We start from the raw sequence: 20,677 nt of genomic DNA, 5'->3' as shown, positions 1-20,677 counted from the left end.
ACCATTACAATTTCTTTAGGTTGTCTTTTGTGAGTATGACTTTTTGATATAGAAACCACATAAAAATCTTGATCTTTAGTGGCACTTTTAGTTTCCAAATGTATTTCCATAAAAAACAGTATGACCATCAGAGTACATAGATTTCACTCTGAAGGCCCGACGTACTTAGTTTCCAAATTAACACATCTGGGTTCCCATTAAATTAACCATCATAAGCCTCCGAACTAAAAGTAGCCAAGTGTCCCATTTATTTCCGGTTAGCACCCTTCTAAATTCGACATTCAGTGGTCCAACCGACAGTACATCAACGACCAAAACGGTGTTTTCGGCGCACTATATTATACAAGGAGGGGTACTGTTGTGCTAAGGGAGTCTCTCGCCTTGGAGCTCTCTCTGCAAGCATCCATGGCTGAGCTCGGCTGGCCTGCGTGGAACTGTAGTGGCACGTTGCAGCAGGCGAGAAAGAAAAATCAGTGAACCAGCGCTGCGCGCAGGTGCGGTGAGGGGAAAGGAAAGGCAAAGCGTAGGACAGAACAGGCTGATGCATAAGATAAGCCGGCATATTTAAGCATTTTCCATATAATATTTGAGCATCTATCTTCTCTTGAAGCAGTCCATTTCCTAGCTGCGACCAAATCACGAATTCAAATGGTTCGCTCATGCACAAGCTGATATTTCCAAACTTGTCGCTATAAACATACAATCCGGCAGCAGCTGTTGAATGTGCACACCAATACGAATGATAAGCCATGTGGATTGGACGAATTACGTATGGTCCCTTTGAAAAAACTGCATGGCCATGACATATGGTTTTAAACATTCAGACTTCCAGTCAAAACCATCCCTCGTCACGCTCAAGCTGAGCCACCTGCTCCTTTCAACACCTCGTGGACCGCTGAAAAATCCAGGTCCCCTAGTCCCAAACTTCTTGCTTTCTTGAATGCCTGGGATCCAGAATGTAGTCATGTGTTTATTAGCTTTGTTGCCATGTTTTTGAAGGTAGGGGTTGAAGGGGGAGAAAAAAAAAGGGCACACCTCATTGGCAGCAGCTGCGACTGGCATGGCCACAGCAGTTTCATCTCCTAGGGAAAGAGCCAACCTCATATCCTTCTGCTGATGCTTGAGGGGGAATGCAGGATTGTAGCTGCCCTGCAACATTGAAGGCCCTTTCATCTTGAACATCGGATTTGCGACCGCGCCGAGGTCCTGAAATTCAAAACATAAACCATGATTATTCAATGGTAAAGAAGTAGCAGCAGCAGTGTAGTGATAACCAAGCGACGGACCAGGACATCAAGAAGCGTCTGGGGGCTCAACCCACTTTTGTCAGCCAAACACAGTCCCTCAGAAAAAGCATTCATCATACTGCAGCAAGACAAAATGTCAGCAATGCATTATTGCAGTCGGCAAATTTACGAACATGAAAGGTAGAGGGGATTGATGCAACTGAAAGAGTTCATAGATTTCCAGATGCTGTACAAACATAGCGAAAACGAATATCTCTCTTAGAAGACAAAGCTAAAAATCTCCATATGCAAACATAGGAGCACAATTTTAATCTATGATAAGTTTACTGACTGTATGTACAGATCATCATAGGGATTAGCCTTTTTGCAAAGACCAAGATGCAAATTTGCATTAGAAAACAGTGACCATATCTACTGTATTAAGCTGCTAACAGATCAGAACCATATTTTCTAACAAATTGCAAAGTATCAGTGGTATGCTGCATACTGATATTCCAGATACCCTGGATATAATACTAGTTTACAGCGACCAGTAATACTGACTGCAGTTACTACACTTGCTTTGTAGATGTGTACAGATAGATAGTCACCTTCCCATGATCATGTTGACCACCAGTTTCATCTTTGCTCCATTTCCTATCTCCCCCAGAAAGAATGACCTTTTCCCAAGTACATCGAATGCAGGGACCATGTCATCATATAGTGCCTGAAACATTAAAGATGGATCCATACATCCAGTTAAGCAAAAAGGAAATATCATGAGCAGTGCAGTTGCATTATGAATGGTAGACATGGCACTACGAACTGGTACCTAGTGGTTAAAATCATGGTAGCTGGTGGAGTTACCCAGCTTAATGGTGAATCTGTTAGATGCTATATACATGAGAAAATATCCCATAGAAACAAAATTTCAGCGGATACATGGGAACCAAGGTATGGACCGTTGGATCCAAACATGTTCGGTCCAGATCATCACACCATACTTTTTAGTCATTGTATCAATTAGAAACCTGCCCTTTGTAAAAGCTAACACGCAGTCCACTTTTCTCATCCCGTCCATCAACACATTACCCATGCATTTTGTTTTTGGTTTAAACTAAGAAATGACCATATATTTTGAACCAGATTTCCTGTTAGGGATGTGTTTTAGACCTCGCCTTCATCTTGATTAGATCCTTCAAACAAGACCAATGTTGAATATGTTTTCAAAATTTAAGAGAATTCCATGTTTTGAAATGTTCTGAAATATTGGCCAATTATTTTACTGATGCAGGTTCCATATGGCTTTTAATGACTTTCATTGTGGTTTCATATAGGTTGAGTACATGTTCCAGTGGAGTTTCAGAGTGATTCGAGTTTCACCCAGGTTATTAATATGGGATTTGCTTAGTTCCCAGCTAGCTGAGAACTAACTTTGTGCTCAGTTAAGTCTTATACCATTTGATTTGCATCATGATTCGTGGTAGTCATGAGTTGCAACATGAGTTGCAACTAAGATTTTATGACATCATCTGACTGAGAACGAAGTTAGTTGTCAGTCACCTGAGAAATAGTCACACCCATAGGTTCCATATGGCTTTCAATGAGTTTTGATTTGGTTTCAATGTCTTTACTACTGTATTAAATTGCAATTCGACCATATGTACATCACCTTTTTTTTTCATTTTAGCGCTTCTAGAATCAGAAAATCAAACCCACATTCTAAAAGTTATAAGTTACAGTATGTTGCCATTTTTTGCATTGTAGCCCCTCAAGAATTAGGTACTGAATATGCAGTCCCTTGAGAAAACATATCACATTCCCGTCTTCCACGGCGGCGTCTCCATGGAAATCTGATGCGCAACACGCCATCGTCGTGGTCGCCGGGCGGCTATTAGAGGACGGGGCTCACGACCGCAGGGGAGGTGATCCACACCACCGCAGCCGCCGTGGGAGAGGAACCAGAGGGATGTCGTTCCTCCCCTATTCGCCCCTATCCAGCAGATGTGCGCCCCACACTGGGGATAGAGAGGGGCGGACGGAGGGTTGATGAGGTGAGGAAGGAAGGAGAAGCAGTTGTTCTGCTGGGGTGCAGGGATGGAGAGGGGAGGCTGGCAGTTGGCTGGCTGGGGGTAGAGAGGGAGGGGAGGGGCAACAGCGGTGTGCAGGAAGGTGGAGCAGGGAAGGGGAGATGTGGAGGGGAGGCATCGGCGGGCGGCGGCTGGTTTGCTGCTCTTGCTCCCTGATAGCCCGGCCACGATGCGATCAATCATCCACCAGCCAAAGCTACCTTGCTTGCTACTCCATAAGTGTGTGTGTGTCTAGCTACAGATTTCGTTTCAGGGATCTGGTCTCTAATCGATTAAGCTAGCAGATGCTCTCTAATTGATTAAGCTAGCAAATGTGTTTCAGGGAACACCACACGTCTCAGATAGATCTGCTCGTTTCCTAGCTAGCTTGCTACGTGTATATCTCGGCGAGTGCAAGCTTGATACTAATACATCAAACGCACAGCACATTGAGCTACAATTCTATGAGATGTAGGCTCTTGCAGATGCACCTACTTGCTACCGGAAAGATAGTCACCTAATTAATCTTGACATATTTGGTGACCTGCAGAGTTATTAGGTATGAAAAAGAAATCATTAAATGGTTACCTGAAACATATTTGAAGGTCAAGCGGTCTACAACAGTTGAAAATCACTTGATAAAGCTAGGCGCCTCAGTAACAATTTTTCCATTTCTTGCCTATGCTATAAAGTACTGAGATTAACATGCAATGTGTTACAAATGCATCCTTCCCATTTGACAATGGCATATCATCATTCTGAATATTTATGCAATGGCAACTACCTTTGATAAGCGATTGACATCCTACAGTTCTACATTGGATTAGATTATGCCTGAGGAAACCATTCTTCATAATCTTAGCATAAATCTCAATATTGTAATTTATAATTGTAATGCAGTTCAACAAATTTGGATGGTTTCTTTTACAAAAGTTTTTTTTACATTGGATTAGTTTGTAATTGTCATGCTCTCTAATTGTAATGCATATTCGCTATATATTATACTTGGCTTTTAGGGGTTCCATGAGAAACAACTAGTTTTTTCGCAGTTTTTGTCACTAGCATGACAACACTGCCCCTATTATGGTTCCAAATAACTAGAGAAAAGCACAAGGGAGGAGGAAGATGTAGGAATACACTAATATTTATCACAGGTTGCTAGAAAATATAACAAATTCTTTAATCAATTTGTAGCAGCACACAGGCATTCAGCTAGTTTCATATACCTTTTGTACGTAGTTTCATACTGATTTGAGTTTCAGTCAGGTTCTATCAAACCTCACCTTAATCTTTTTGAAAAGTAAAGGAAACCTCAGAGAGGGAGAATCGAAGGTGTGATCTGAGCCGAATATTTTTTATTCAACAGTCCATATCTTGATTTTCATGTTTCCGCTAGAACCTGATTTCGAGTTTCAGTCAGGTTCTATCAAACCTCACATTAATCTTGTTCGAAACTAATGGAAACCTCAGAGAGGGAGAAGAGAAGGTGAGATATGGCCAAATATTTTTTATAGGGTGTCAAGTGGGATACCACCTAAGTCACACTTGTAGTACATTTTGCTTTTTCTAGAGTAAATTTTGACACAAAAATTTTAACTAAAAAGGGCAAAATACAATAAAAGTGAGATCCCACCGGGATCCCACCTTGACACCGTAATTTTTTTATTCAACGGTCCATATCTTAGATTTCATGTTTTGACTATAAACTGACTAGCACAATACCCGTGCGTTGCTACGGGTACCAATTGTTCAATTCATGTATTTAGCAAAACAATTTATATTTTGTTAGTATTGAATTCTTATAATTAACGAGAACATATCTTTCTCATAGAGATTCACATCAAACTACTACAACAAGCTCTATCACATTCACTTGCTTGATCTCTATCTTCTTAGATATTTTGAATTGATTGTCTTTGCTCATGCATTAGTGTATACTTGCTACTGTAAATGCGTTGATGCGTGATCGTTTATTCTATTCATTTCAAAGAGAGATTGTCGTGTTTGATGGAAGGCACTACCAAATTATTTTGATAGGTAGGAGTCGGTCTATAGTTTTCTTGAGAATCTTTTTTTTCTATAGCGGTGGCCGTTGACTGAACATAAATATTTTTTAGAATCCCTTATTTATGTTAAAAAAATTGAAATTAGTACTCCATCCGACTCATATTATTTGTCGGTAATACAAATATACCTAGAACTAAAATGTGTCTACATACATTCGTATTTGCGACAAGTAATATGGATCGGAGGGAGTAGTAATTTTCCGGAAAAAGATGCATACAAATTTATTTTAATCCTTTCTATATTTAGAACATCAGTTTTGTTTGCACTTTGTAAATCCACAAAGTTTTTAAACCACAATATTCGTTTTAAATCAAGGAAATAAAATAGCAAAAGTTTTAATAGAAAAACACGTGAGAGGCCCTTAGTCGGACCGAACCAGTTTTCGCCCAGCAGAGGCCCATACCAGCCGAACCCTAAGCCCACTTAAGCCCTCACCTATCATCTATGTCTTTCTCCACCGCACCCCTTCTTAGCCGCCTCCTCACAGCACAGAGTGTGCTGATCGATCCCCTCCGGCCTCAGCCCCACTCGATCCGTAGTCACGCTGCGGCTTTGTCCTTCACCCCTAGGCTATTTCCATCACCACCGGTGGCAGCAACCTCCTTCTCCGGGCGCTCGACTGCGCCACTCGCCGAGCCCAGCTGCACAGTGCTCATGCGTGGTCGACAACAACGTAGCATGCCCGCGCGCTCCAAGCTCCGCCACTGATCCATGATTGAACCCGGGAAATAGGGCGAACGGCGACAGAGTGCATACGTCCAGAGGTAGTCGCCTATTAGGGCGTGGTGACTGACGTGGTTGCTGATGCCGGGCCAGCGCGACGATGGGTGTGCGGTCCAGGACCGTTGGCACCGGTAGTCGCCGTTCCCGCGGAAGGCACCCCACCTCAGCTCCATCTCCGCCGAGAGCGATCCGGGTGAGAGTAGGTCGGGATGCGGGCGTCCGGGATGGACCTGGGGAAGTCAGCGACGTAGACGACGGGCGGCGGCGGCGTTCGGGGTTGTGTGCTTTGTGTGTATGTGTTGACCATAGTGGAGACGAGAGGGAGAACTACGGGTTGATTAACAGATTTAAGAGGGGCTAAAACGTAAAACAGCCGACGACGTACACGCACGAACGACGGATTCCAATTTAATAGTTAAGATTTCCGTAGGCTACTTTTCTCCTATATCCTAATATCTATACCAAATGTCCATCCAACATAACCAGAATAGTTCTATCGTTTTCTGGCAAGTGCCTCAAAACTACCTACACTGAGTCACTGTTTTGTTAACACCTGGCAGAAAAGAAGAAAAAACTCTAGCTGTATAACCAAGAAGGTATGTATAGGCCCAATAAATATTACAGCTGCTAGAAGGGTTGACGTACTGTAGTTTCACTGTTTCAAACAATCAGGACAATATTATGATTATAATATTATGTGGGCGATAGTCACCACAAGAACTCAACTGGGCGCAGAAAGCTGCATACATTTAACCTTTCAAAAGTAGTAAGGAAGTTGCTTAGAAAAAGTAGTTTTAAGCAATCTGATTAGTACAATTGACTTGAAACAAGGCTTCCCAGTGATCATCAGAACACAGTGAGTTACCTTGTCCCCTGCAGCAAGAATGACCAATTGACCATCTTCAGCTGGCTTCTTGCTCCCTGAAACTGGAGCTTCAACAAAAGCTCCGCCTTTTTGTTTAACTGCCTGCAAACATTTAATGAAGGGGCGTTAATTCCAGACAAAGATTGATCAATATAACCAATGAAGGTAACCAATCGAGGGAAAGCATTTCGACAACAACTGGTGAAACAAGAGACAAGATTGCATTTAAATTAACGCCAGAATATTTTGTTTGTGCCAGTTGCTGCAGGAGCTAGATCACCCACTTGCATATGATACTGTCATTTATTGAGACAACATCTCCGTGATATACTTGTTATCAACTTAGTGAAACACCTACGGATAAAGCATGTCAAGGTTGATGTTCATTTTTCTGCTGGAAAAGGTGAGTCCATCAACTTGTTCTAAGTTTGCAGACATGTTCACCAACAGACTCAAGGCATCCAGGTTCAGCAAGTTCTGTTCCAGTCTAATCGTCTCAGCGTTCAGTAACAAGCAGCTGCGACAGCGGGAGATGGTGTAATCGTCGACAAATTAACAGGGGTGTTGCTAGACTCTACACTGATGCTGCATTCTCGATGCAGTCTGCAAGTGTGAACCGATAAAATAGAATCCACACAGCCTCATTTTTGTTGTTGTTACTTATCTTTCACACCTCATCCATCATCCCTGCCCTCTTGTTTAACGTTATTGTCATCCTTTACTATGTGGCTCGTTGGTTTTATCTTTAAACATGTCGAGACAAACGTTTGAGTTACTCCACCATCTTTATTCAGTGTCTAAGCTACACTAATTTCAGCTTTGGTCTCCTTTACCCAAGTAGATAAAATAAAATATAGCTCACCTATCTGAAATATAGCTTAACCCTCTGCCCACTGAATATGCCATCAATCAATGATGATGCAAAAGGTGGGTGATTGGTTCGCAACAACTTAAGCACTTGATAGAGTGGCACTACAGGTAATACGTAAGTTTGTATTAAAAGGCACAAGGGGGAATACCTCGCTTATCTTGCAAGAAGTTGCGGCATCAACAGTGGACATGTCCACATAGCCCTTCCCCTCCCCGATTTGCTCGAGCACACCGTCCTTGTCGAAAACAACCTGGATGGATTTTGAAATGGATATATATCAGCAAACCATGCAATGTCTGAATAGGAATAAAAACGGGTTTGCGGCGTGTCTTAACGGATAGCGCGGCGCTGGGATCGGAGAGCATGGCGATGGTGTACTTGCACTTGGTGACGACGGCCGCCGGCGTCTCCCCGACGGTGGCGCCCATGGCGACGAGCTCGTCGCACTGCCAAAAAAACATATGGCCACAGGTTCTCGAAGTTATTACTATCAGATAAGAGCAAAAACGACAGAGCAGTGGATCAATCTCAGATAGGATGTTGGCAAAAAAGAATCGATCGATCTCGCTCTAGCAGCCGGGGATTTCTATCGGCCGGACGGATCCGCGAATCGGGCGAGCGACGGATCGAAGTCGAGCCCCGCGTGTGCTCTTACCTTGGAGAGGGTCCGGTTCCAGACGGTGACGCGGAAGCCGTGGCGGAGGAGGTTGGCCGCCATTGCCTTCCCCATGATGCCCAGCCCCAAGAAGCCCACCTCCATCTCGCTCTCACTGATCTCCTCGCTGCTCCTCTTCTTCGTCTTCCTCGCACGCCCGCAGCCGCAAGGGAAAGCCTCTCTCCTCTCTCGTCGCCTCCCCACTGGGCCACTGACTGATGCACACGCGCCCGCCGCAAGCGACACACACTTTCAGTGCGCAGCCACGCCGATCCCCTCGATTTTTGTTTATCTTTGTCGTCCGTTCGCTTTATCCAAGAAATTTCTGTCGCGCTCAGGATCGCCGTTCCTTGGAGCGTCGGATGGGCAGGATGCGTCTGAGCTCGTGCACCCGTGTTCTGACGCCTGGATCGATCGATGTGGCTCTCCTTGTTTGGCCACCATACCTGCCGGCCGCATCAGCTCCGCGATGCCCAACAGCAACCAGCGGCTCAGCAGGGGCCAAGAATTATCCGCTGCCTTCCTGGGCCAATAGGTCCAAACAAACAGTACGCCAACGCCACATCGACAGTCCCTACTTACCAGTCCAAGGATGGTGGGCTGATGCCCATGATGGCGAGCCTGTGTGCGTTGCCTCCTTCGGTGACGCTAAAGGTAGCGCCTATACACGGGAGGGTCTATTCTCCGCTTTAAGCGGGAGGGAGCGTGGCTCCGTTTAAGGGAATCTAAACTGGGCTAGGCCTATTTTTTCTGTCCATGTTCTCCCTGTCTGTTTCGTGCGTGAGCGTTCCGGGTTTTCAAATCCATACAAATTCAAAACCAAACAAAATTCAAAATCTGCATTTTTGTAATCTGAGCATTTTTTGAAATCCAAAAAATCAGAAAAAACGAAAGGTCCGTAACCAGCGAGCGAACTCCTGGTGTTGTCGTGGTGAACGAGCAGATGCCATGGGATGGCTTAAGTTGCGGCCGAATGGGCGCAAAAAGATTCGGGGGGGGGGGGGGGGGGGGGTTGTTTAGATAGGATGAACTTCCGGATGGTTTCCTCAAGAACTCAGCCAAAGACAAAGGTAGAAGAAGAAACACACAAGGAAGAACTCTGCTCTAGATCTTTCTCTTCATTGATCTCAACATGATACAGGTTTGTGCATACAAGGTGAGTCGTGTACCTCTGTCCAATCGTGTCCGCAAAGGTCTATGCCCCCTCTCCTTATATAGGGGAGAGAGTGGCTTACAGGGCAAGAAAACCTAGTGGCATCTTTGACTAGACAAACTACTTTACAAAGTTACTTTAATCATAGATGACGCCGGGGTCTTCTTTAATTAGGGAGGCTGACGTCCTCCGGCTTCTTTCAGCGTCATCCTCCTCTTTGGCGCCAGGGCTTCGTTTAAAGCTACTTTGCTTAGCTCATCTTTGTCCTCCAGCTCTGAAGAGAATCTTTGACCAGTCTTGCCGACATGCTCTTCTTACCGGTAGCCCGGTGTCTTCTTTACCCGGTTCCGGTATACCCCTCTTGGAGATACCGGCTTAGCTTTACTTAGCCAAACACTTAACCTTGTGCTCCGGTATAAACATTAAACCGGTATCTTGATGGTTCAAACCATCCGGTTTGGCATGCCTTTGGCATACCGGGGGGTCATCCCCCCAACATTAGTCCCCGAAGCTGGTATAGTCCGGTGGATTCCATCCAACAGACCATGCCAGGTTCCCATATCTTAAGGTACCGGTTTAATCTTTCCGGCGGGTAGTTAATCTTTTCCGGCATCTTCGCCGGACTTACGTCTTTCTCTCTCTTTGCAAGGTATTTTCCGGTATCTCATTCTCCGGTATCTTAGACATTAAATCTCTCCTCGGCGAAGTCGAGAATTTCTCGGGTACAGTGCCTGTCAGTGATATGCGCACCGCACGACGCGCCGATGGTCGGGGTCACTTCCCTTCGGCTTCTGCGCCCGTATTAACTGCGACACACCGGATCCAGGCTGCCGTTCCGGATCCGTGCGGCTTCCCTGTGGCTTTCTATTTTCCGCGCGTGTATCCTCGTGCCACGTGGCGGCCTACGAAGCGAACCGCCGCGGCCCAGCGGTTTCCAGCCCATTATCTCTTCTTCCTATAAAAGGGGAAACCGCTCCTTCTTCCTCCTTTCTTCGCATTCTCAACTCCCTCGCGCGCACAGAGCTCCTAGCCCTCTCGTGCCCTCGCCGCTTCCGTTCATCGCCGGAGCTCCGCTGCCCGGCGAACTTCCACCGCTGCTCCGCCGAACCTCGCCAAGCTTCGCTGCGCAGAGATTCTTCGCAGTGCACCTACTGCAGCCGCAGCGTTCGTGCTCCGACGACCTCTTCTCCACTCTCTCGTCGCCGGACTTCCTCGGAAACTACGAGCTCACCGCTCCACCGGCGATCTTCTCCTTCAGCATCTCCGCCGCCTCAGGTTAGGCTCGATTCGTGTTCACCCCTCTCTTCTTTGCTTTTCAGATCTTGGGCCGGTAGGATATTTACTTCCTATTTTCCTTTGTTTTTTCTCTTACTCGTAGATCTTCGCGCAAGGGTAGATCTTGGGAAGTCTGTTTTTCCGGGTAGATTCGTATGTCTAGCGACGAGTCTCTTTTCGTGTCCTCCTCCAGTAGCCAACAGAGCGAAGCTTCCGACGGGCTAACCGCTGATCTTGCCCGGATGGAAGCCGACACCGGCAAAGATCAAGAGGCCGGCAGCTCTAGGCAAGCCCCCGGAGTAGATCTATCCGGTATCACACGCGGAGCCTGGAAAGGCTCCGACGTCACGCAACACGAGATAGACTGGCTCTACCGGTCTAGAAGGATACCGGAAGGAGTATCCTGCCGGCTTCCCGGCGACGAGATCGAACCGGTACTCGAACCCGGTGAGTACGTCGTGTTTCTTGCTCACTTCGAGCGCGGCTTCGGCCTTCCTGCTTCTGATTTCTTCCGCCAGATTCTGGATTTTTACCAACTCCAGCCTCACCACCTTCCCGGCAACGCCGTTTTTTACCTTTCCTGTTTTGCCACCTTCATGGAGGCCTACATCGGCATCCGCCCCACTCGCGAGACTTTTGCTCGCTTCTTCTCTCTTCGGATTAACTCCGTTCAGGGCAAGGAGATTCCTAAGCCCAAACCCCCCGTACAATGCGGGTCTTGTATCATCGGCTCCCGCCAAGGGAGCCCCTTCTTTAAATTCTCTGGTCTCGAGTCATGCCGGTTATGGCAAGGGACCTTCTTCTACGTGAAGAACGACGGCGCCGCAGATCTCATTAATCTACCGGCCTTTAATCCGGCGCCGCCCAGAAAGGTCAACTGGAGCTACTTTCCTGGGACGAATCACATCGAAACGAACCGGGTAGTACGCTTCATGGAGAAGCTAATGAAGGAGACAAACATCTGCTCCGACGACATCATCCGCACCTTCATTTCACGTCGGGTGCTTCCTCTTAAGCGTCGGGCTCATAAGATGAGCGAGATGTACGGTCCTGGCGATCCTACCAAGATCACCGGCCTCCCTCTCAGCAAGGAGGACATAGTCCTCAAGGCTAGGCAGATCTGCCAGACTGCCATGCCGGATGATTGGGAGTGGGGCTTCCTGCCTCTTAGCTCCACTAACCCTCCAACCAAAGAAGTAAGAGATTGTGCAACCCGGGTTGTTGTACCGGTAACTTTTACGTTGTGGCTAACTGACTTTTCATTTGTTTTCAGGCCAAGGACCGCTTCCCTCGCATCGAAGCGGATCGGCGAGGCCCTTGCCGGAAGCGCCCTCTGGACTCGGTGGACCCAGATCCTTACGTCCACTGGACCGATCTCAAGATGGGCCGGACCCACACCTCGCGCCTCGGTAACTCCTCGTCTGAAGCTCCCGGCTCCACCGACGATCTCACTGTGCTTGAGGTAGCTTTCTTTTCTGATCTCTCATACTTTACTATTATTTCTCCTCTGTAGATGCTCCCTTTAGCCAGCACCCAACCGCAGGTTCATGAGCACGTTGCTCCCCTGCAGGCCGAGGCCGGCCGCGAGTTCCTGGAGAAGCTTGCTCCCTAGGGCAAGAAGAACAAGACCCCGGCACCTGATGCCGGCTCAAGCCAAGCTCCTCCCGCCAAACGCTTCCGACGGAAGTCCTTGGGGGGAAAGAGGAAGGCAAGAGGCGCTACAAGGGCAAGCAGATGCCGGTCGCTTCCGGGTAAGTCTTCATTTCTCTTCATGCTTTTGTTTTACAAAGTTTTTCTTCCGGTTGCTTTTTCCAACCTTTCTCTTTTTCTTGTTCAGCCCTGCGCTCAAGCTCGGCCCAAGGCCTGAGAGCTCTGAGGGAACCGCAAGGACCTCATCTCCTCTTCACCCAAGCCCGGCACCGTCTGGTGCCGGCAACATTTCTGCCTCCCCTCTGGGAGGCACTCCAAGTTCGGGGCGCGCGGCCCCTACACCTCCTGAACACCGCGCGGAGGAGGACCTCATCTCCCCTCCAGAAAAACAAGATGCCGGCGCCAGCAACATCGGCGCCGATGCAGAAGCTGCCGGGCGGGCGGAACCTCTGGTTCCTCCCATCCTCAAAAATAAGAAGAAGAAGACCACGGGGTCTTCCCCCTCCAAGCCGGTTCCGGAATCTTCCACGCCGGCAAGCTCTAACCTGGGCCAGGACGCACCTGACGCTCCTTCGTCGCCCAAGACTGCGCCTGCGCCACCGCCGGAAGCTCCCAGCGCCGAGCCAACCGGGGCCACGCCAACGCCGCCGCCAGCAGCCCTGAAGATCACCAAGGGGAAGGCCACGGCTTCCGGCACTTCTTTGCCTAGCCCACAGCAACTGACGCTGCACGCCGGCCGCGCCGCTGTCGCAGCCGGTGAGAAGGCCACCGGCCTGCTTGGCCGGATAACTGAGTTTAAGCGCGAAGGTCGCGAGCTGGGCCACCTGCTATCATATGCTGAAAAGTGGAACCAAGCGGATGTGTCCGCGGCTACACGCGGCCTAGGAAAGGACCGGCTTCCGGCGCCTGACCCCGCTGGCCCTCGGTGCTCGGAGGAGCACTTCATGCGGCTGCGGCGCGCGGTGAGGAACTGGACAACGCGTGGCATCATGCCACCAACAACATGGTGGTAAGCTTCACCAAACTCTTTTCAAATTTTCAATTCATGTCGGTCTCTTTCTTTCCGGATCTTGTCTATCTTCCCAGTCCCCGAGTTTCGTGTTGAGAGCGTAGCTCTTAGCGCGAAACTTAGGTAAAAACTCGAAAAACCGGCATAGCCAGTCCCCGAGTTTCGGGTTAAGAACGTAGCTCTTAGCGCGAAACTTAGGTAGAAACTCAAAAAACCGGCATAGCCAGTCCCCGAGTTTCGGGTTAAGAACATAGCTCTTAGCGCGAAACTTAGGCAGAAACTCAAAAAACCGGCTTCTTTTTTCTAACATCTTTTCTTGAACAGAGCACCGCCGACGCCCGGAGGCACCTCTTTGAGGAGCTTCTCTGGGAGCACCAGGACCTTGCTGAAGCGCACAGCAAGTGCCAAGGTGAGCTTCTGTGTCTCCGGCATCTTTTTACCGGAAGGTTTTCTTTCGTAGTACTTATAACTTTCTGCTTAACAGCTATCCCGGAAGCTTCCATCGAAGCCCTCAAGACTCAGCTCGCCGCACTCCAAGGTAACGCTCCTTCTTTTCCGATTAACTTGTTTCTTCTTCATTTTACCAATTGCAATATTGTTAATGCTTTCTTTCCAGGCTCTAGATGAAAAAGAGCAGCTCATCCGGCAGCACCGCGAGGCTCTGGACGCCCAGGAGACTTACTCCAAGGGGCTGAAGGACCAGCTTATCCAGCTTGGGCTCAAGCACAACGAGGCGATGAAGGCCGCCCAAGCCACCGCTGAGGCCAAGCTGAACGAGGCCCTGGAGGATGCCAACAACTCCACCGTGGTGCTGCAGGCAGAGCTAGAGGAAGGAGCCAAGGCGCGGAAAGCAGCCGAGGAGCAGGCCGCGCGCTTGGAGGGAGAGCAGAAGGAGTATGACCAACTGGTCATGCAGACCGACGCGCTTGCCGTCAGTAAGTTGTCTTCCTTCTTTTATGGTTTTGCTTATAAGCTTATCTCTCCCGGTAGCATGTACTTATCTTTTGCTTTTGTCTCGTAGGGCTCTTTCCGGACTCGCAGGCGTATGCGGTGAAGAAGGTAGCAGAGCGCAGGGTCGCGCAAGCATACAAGAACCTGGATGCGCCTTGGGACCCTTATGACCATCTGGTCGCCCTGAATGCGCGGGTCTCCCACATGCGCGCTGTGGACCGGAACCTCACCGACATCCCCGAGGTGGCGATCCAGCTCTTCAAGGTGCTCTGGCCTGAGGAGGAGGTGCCGGCCAACTTGTCGCTCACCAACGATCGCCTGAAAGGTGCCGGTCGGAGGATCCGGGAGTGGCAATGCTCAGCGGCTTGTGCCGGAGCGGACTCGGCACTACGCGTCGCCTGCTCTTGGTACCCGGACTTGGACCTGGACGCCCTCCTTGGCGTGCGCGAAAATTCTCCAACTGACATGGATCCGGTCCTCACCGCGAAGCGGCAGGATCGAGCCTACCGGATCGCAGAGTACGCCGCGGTCCGCACCTTCATCCCCCCTCCTCCCGACGTCACTGATTATCTCAGCGACCATGAAGAAGAAGATGAGGATGAAGATGTCGGAGAAGACGTGCCTCCGGAAGGTCCTAACGCCGGTGATGCTCCTCCTGATGCTCCTGCTGCCTGAACATGTTTACCTTGCTTGGTTGTGTCCTGCTTGACTCAAAACAATGTTCATTCAATTCGACCCCGGTATGCCGGGGGTTATGGTGTAATATAAAACTTAGCCGCTCTTTTGGCTGCGCTACAACAATCTATGCCGGTATGTTATACCGGTAGCCTATTAACTTATGTTTGTCTATTGCCTTAGCATTTTGCTCGTTGTGTTGTTTTTATCTTGCACTGCAAAGATTCCGGAATTGTTTGCGCATCCAATCCGATGCACACTTGGCTCTTTTGCTTTGGCTCTGCCTACCTTCTCTGGGCGTTTTGGCGTATGAGCACAAAGTTCTTTTACCAAGCAAGCACTTTCTTGAACTTGGAAATAACTCGAAATTTTCACAAAAAACCGGTACAACCGGGGTTAGTTAAATTTTTCCGGATTGTTCATTCCCACTCTCTCTTTTCGCAGTTCACGTGCTTAATTCGTACCGGTTTATCTTGCTTGCCATGAAGCCGGGTTGCGGACAGCAGCAGAGTCGAAGACTCCGGTAGGTCTTAGTACGCTACTAAACCGAAAAGAAAAAATGTTCAACAAGCAACCGGTAAACTGAAAAAATAAACATATTGCATGCAATTTCAGGTAGGGGCAGTCCCCGAGATTCATTCGAGGTCCCGACATCTTTTATTCATAGCAAATAAGGTACAAAAGGGAACTTCTTACACCACAACTTCAAGAGTAGAAAGGACGCAACAGAGCTACATTCCACGGACGCTTTGTCTCCTCTCCGGACCTGTCCGCCTTTGCTTTTTTCCATTCATGTGCATCGATCAGGTAATAGGCATCATTGTGGAGAGCTTTGCTCACAATGAAAGGTCCCTCCCATGGGGGTGAAAGTTTATGCCGGCCTTTAGTGCGCTGCACTAGGCGTAGCACTAGATCTCCTTCCCGGAAAACTCTCGGGTTAACCTTCCGGCTATGATAGCGTCTGAGGTTTTGCTGGTAAATGGCTGTTCTTGCCAGTGCCAACTCTCTTGCTTCTTCTAGCAAGTCCACATCGTTTTCTCTGGCCTCTTTTACTTATTGCTCGGTATAGAGCTGCACTCTTGGTGAGTCATGGAGAATGTCGGTTGGTATGACCGCTTCTGTTTCGTAAACCATAAAGAATGGAGTGTATCCGGTGGACCGGTTTGGAGTCGTTCTTATGCTCCACAGCACTGATGGTAGCTCATCGAGCCAACACCCCGGTGATTTTTTCACCACCTCGATGAGTCTCGGTTTGATACCGGAAAGTACCAAAGCATTTGTTCTTTCCACCTAGCCATTGCCTTGTGGGTGTGCCACTGAGCACAAATCCAACCGGATGTTGTTATCCTCACAAAATCTTTTGAACTCACCTTGAGCAAAGTTGGTTCCATTGTCAGTGATAATGCTATGCGGGTAACCATACCGCAAGATAACATCTTTTAAGAACTTCACCGTTGTGTGCCCATTACATTTTGCAATAGGTTTCACTTCTAGCCACTTGGTGAATTTGTCCACCATAACCAAGATGTGGGTCATATTTCCCCTTGCAGTTTTGAATGGGCCAACCATGTCAAGGCACCAAACAGCAAATGGCCAAGTTAGCGGTATGGTTTTTAAACCGGATGCTGGGGTATGATTTTGCTTGGCGTACCTCTGGCACCCATTGCACTTTCTTACCAAATCCTCAGCATTCTCCAAAGCAGTGGGCCAATAGAACCCATGCCGGAACACTTTTGCCACTAGCGCCCTTGATGAAGCGTGGTGCCCACATTCTCCTTGGTGAATCTCCTCAAGCATTTCGTTTCCCTCTTCCGGTTCCACACACCTTTGAAGGACACCGGTAACACTCCTCTTGTACACCTCACCATTAATGATGGTGTATGCTTTGGACCTCCTCTGGATCCTTCTGGACTCATTTTCGTCAACTGGCAAGGTGCCGCTGATCAGGAATTTCTTAATAGGTTTAACCCAAGATGGTGCCTCTCGAACCAGAAATACCGGTACGTCTATCTCCATGTTATCCACCAGCATTGTTTCTTCCGGTATGGACGCAGCAGTCCCCACGCTTACCGAAACAGTCCCCGAGTTTGCCGGAACAGTCCCCGAGTTTGCCGGAACAATCCCCGGGTTCCCTTCATCGATATCCATGGGTACCACATGTGATTCCGGTACGAAAATTGATTCCAATTCCGGGCTTGGTTTGATCGATGGTACTCTTAAGTGTGCCAAGGCTATTCCGGGAGGAATTTCTTGCCTAGAAGAGCCCAGCTTGGACAAAGCATCCGCGGCCTCATTTTCCGCTCGTGGCACATGGTGAAACTCACAGCCTTCAAAGAAGCCGGCAATCTTTTGCACGTGAAACCGGTATGAAGCCATGTTGGCATCTTTTGCGTCCCAATCCACGGAACATTGTTGCACCACGAGATCTGAATCTCCGTAGCAAATGATCCGGTGCGCACCGATTTCTTTTGCGACCTTAAGTCCATGAATCAGAGCTTCGTACTCAGCGACATTGTTTGATGCCCTGAAATGTACTTGCAAGACATACCGGAGATGATCTCCCTTAGGTGAGGTAAGCACCACACCGGCACCTAGACCCTCTTTGAGTTTGGATCCGTCAAAGTGCATCTTCCAGTATTCTATTTTTTGGTCTGGCGGCTTGTATTGCATTTCCGCCCAATCAACAAGGAAATCAGCCAAAGCTTGCAATTTTATGGCATCCTTTCTTTCGTACACCGGTACATATGGTGATATCTGGATTGCCCACTTTGCAATCCTACCGCTAGCATCTTTGTTGCACATGATATCAAAAATGGGTGCCTCACTCACCACTTTCATTGGGTGCTCCTCAAAGTAATTCTTAAGCTTTGTGGCGGCCATGAATACGCCATAGGTCATTTTCTGGAAGTGCGGGTAGTTTTGTTTTGAGAGGGAGAGTGATACGCTTACAGCACGCGTCCGTTGGGAACCCCAAGAGGAAGGTGTGATGCGTACAACGGCAAGTTTTCCCTCAGTAAGAAACCAAGGTATATAGAACCAGTAGGAGCCAAGAAGCACGTTGAAGGTTGATGGCGGCGGAGTGTAGTGCGGCGCAACACCAGGGATTCCGGAGCCAACGTGGAACCTGCACAACACAACCAAAGTACTTTGTCCCAACGTAACAGTGAGGTTGTCAATCTCACCGGCTTGCTGTAACAAAGGATTAGATGTATAGTGTGGATGATGATGTTTGCAGAGAACAGTAGAACGAGTATTGCAGTTGATTGTATTCGATGTAAAAGAATGGACCGGGGTCCATAGTTCACTAGTGGTGTCTCTCCGATAAGAATAAGCATGTTGGGTGAACAAATTACAGTTGGGCAATTGACAAATAAAGAGGGCATGACCATGCACATACATGTTATGATGAGTATTGTGAGATTTAATTGGGCATTACGACAAAGTACATAGACCGCTATCCAGCATGCATCTATGCCTAAAAAGTCCACCTTCAGGTTATCATCCGAACCCCCTCCAGTATTAAGTTGCAAACAACAGACAATTGCATTAAGTATGGTGCGTAATGTAATCAACAAATATATCCTTAGACATAGCATTGATGTTTTATCCCTAGTGGCAACAGCACATCCACAACCTTGGAGGTTTCTGTCACTCCCCCAGATTTAATGGAGACATGAACCCACTATCGAGCATAAATACTCCCTCTTGGAGTTACAAGCAAAAACTTGGCCAGAGCCTCTACTAGCAACGGAGAGCATGCAAGATCATAAACAACACATAGATGATATTGATAATCAACATAGCATAGTATTCATTATTCATTGGATCCCAACAAACGCAACATGTAGCATTACAGATAGATGATCTTGATCATGTTAGGCAGCTCACAAGATCGAACAATGATAGCACAATTAGGAGAAGACGACCATCTAGCTACTGCTATGGACCCATAGTCCAGGGGTGAACTACTCACACATCACTCCGGAGGCGACCATGGCGGTGAAGAGTCCTCCGGGAGATGATTCCCCTCTCCGGCAGGGTGCCGGAGGCGATCTCCTGAATCCCCCGAGATGGGATTGGCGGCGGCGGCGTCTCTGTAAGGTTTTCCGTATCGTGGCTCTTGGTACTGGAGTTATTCTCGACGAAGGCTTATGTAGGCGGAAGGGTAGGTCAGGGGGCGCCACGAGGGGCCCACACCACAGGCCGGCGCGGCCAGGGCTTGGGCCACGCCGCCCTGGTGTGGCGTCGCCTCGTCTCCCCACTTCGTATCTCCCCCGGTGTTCTGGAAGCTTCGTGGAAAAATAAGATCCTGGGCGTTGATTTCGTCCAATTCCGAGAATATTTCCTTACTAGGATTTCTGAAACCAAAAACAGCAGAAAACAACAACTGGCTCTTCGGCATCTCGTTAATAGATTAGTGCCAGAAAATGCATAAATATGACATAAAGTATGTATAAAACATGTAGGTATCATCAATAAAGTAGCATGGAACATAAGAAATTATCGATACGTTGGAGACGTATCAGCATCCCCAAGCTTAGTTCCTGCTCGTCCCGAGTAGGTAAACGATAACAAAGATAATTTCTGAAGTGACATGCCATCATAATCTTGATCGTACTATTGTAAGCACATGTAATGAATGCAGCGATTCGAAGCAATGGTAAATGCAATGAGTAAACAATTGAATCATATAGCAAAGACTTTTCATGAATAGTACTTTCAAGACAAGCATCAATGAGTCTTGCATAAGAGTTAACTCATAAAGCAATAAATTCATAGTAGAGGCATTGAAGCAACACAAAGGAAGATTAACTTTCAGCGGTTGCTTTCAACTTGTAACATGTATATCTCATGGATATTGTCAACATAAAGTAATATAACAAGTGCAATATGCAAGTATGTAGGAATCAATGCACAGTTCACACAAGTGTTTGCTTCTTGAGATGGAGAGAAATAGGTGAACCAACTCAACATAAAAGTAAAAGAAAGGCCCTTCGCAGAGGGAAGCATCGATTGCTATATTTGTGCTAGAGCTTAGGTTTTGAAAACAAGAAACAATTTTGTCAACGGTAGTAATAAAGCATATGTATCATGTAAATTATATCCTACAAGTTGCAAGCCTCATGCATAGTATACTAATAGTGCCCGCACCTTGTCCTAATTAGCTCAGATTACCAAGATTATCACTGCAATACATATGTTTTAACCAAGTATCACAAAGGGGTACCTCTATGCCGCCTGTACATAGGTCTAAGGAGAAAGCTCGCATTGGATTTCTCGCTTTTGATTATTCTCAACTTAGACATCCATACCGGGACATCATAGACAACAGATAATGGACTCCTTTTTAATGCATAAGCACTTAGCAACAATTAATATTCTCATATGAGATTGAGGATATTTGTCCAAAACTGAAACTTCCACCATGGATCATGGCTTTAGTTAGCGGCCCAATGTTCTTCTCTAACAATATGCATGCTCAAACCAT

At 47.6% G+C, this 20,677-nt stretch overlaps 1 protein-coding gene across 1 annotated transcript; it reads right to left on the bottom strand.

Annotated features, from left to right (window-relative positions):
* Positions 1 to 641: 641 nt before the first annotated feature.
* Positions 642 to 8,727, bottom strand: LOC127334449 (glyoxylate/succinic semialdehyde reductase 1). Its single transcript, XM_051360902.2, has 8 exons — positions 8,477 to 8,727; positions 8,157 to 8,267; positions 7,970 to 8,071; positions 6,951 to 7,052; positions 1,838 to 1,953; positions 1,287 to 1,365; positions 1,036 to 1,206; positions 642 to 944 (listed from the first exon to the last, which is right to left on the bottom strand). Exons 1-8 carry the CDS (start codon positions 8,579 to 8,581, stop codon positions 855 to 857), a joined length of 876 nt encoding a protein of 291 aa, XP_051216862.1. The 5' UTR covers positions 8,582 to 8,727; the 3' UTR covers positions 642 to 854.
* Positions 8,728 to 20,677: the final 11,950 nt, after the last annotated feature.

The sequence above is a fragment of the Lolium perenne genome, chromosome 6 (assembly GCF_019359855.2).
Source record: "Lolium perenne isolate Kyuss_39 chromosome 6, Kyuss_2.0, whole genome shotgun sequence".
Classification (NCBI taxonomy): domain Eukaryota; kingdom Viridiplantae; phylum Streptophyta; class Magnoliopsida; order Poales; family Poaceae; genus Lolium; species Lolium perenne.
Note: the sequence above shows the minus strand (reverse complement) of the source record. Positions and strands in the feature narration are given on the sequence as shown.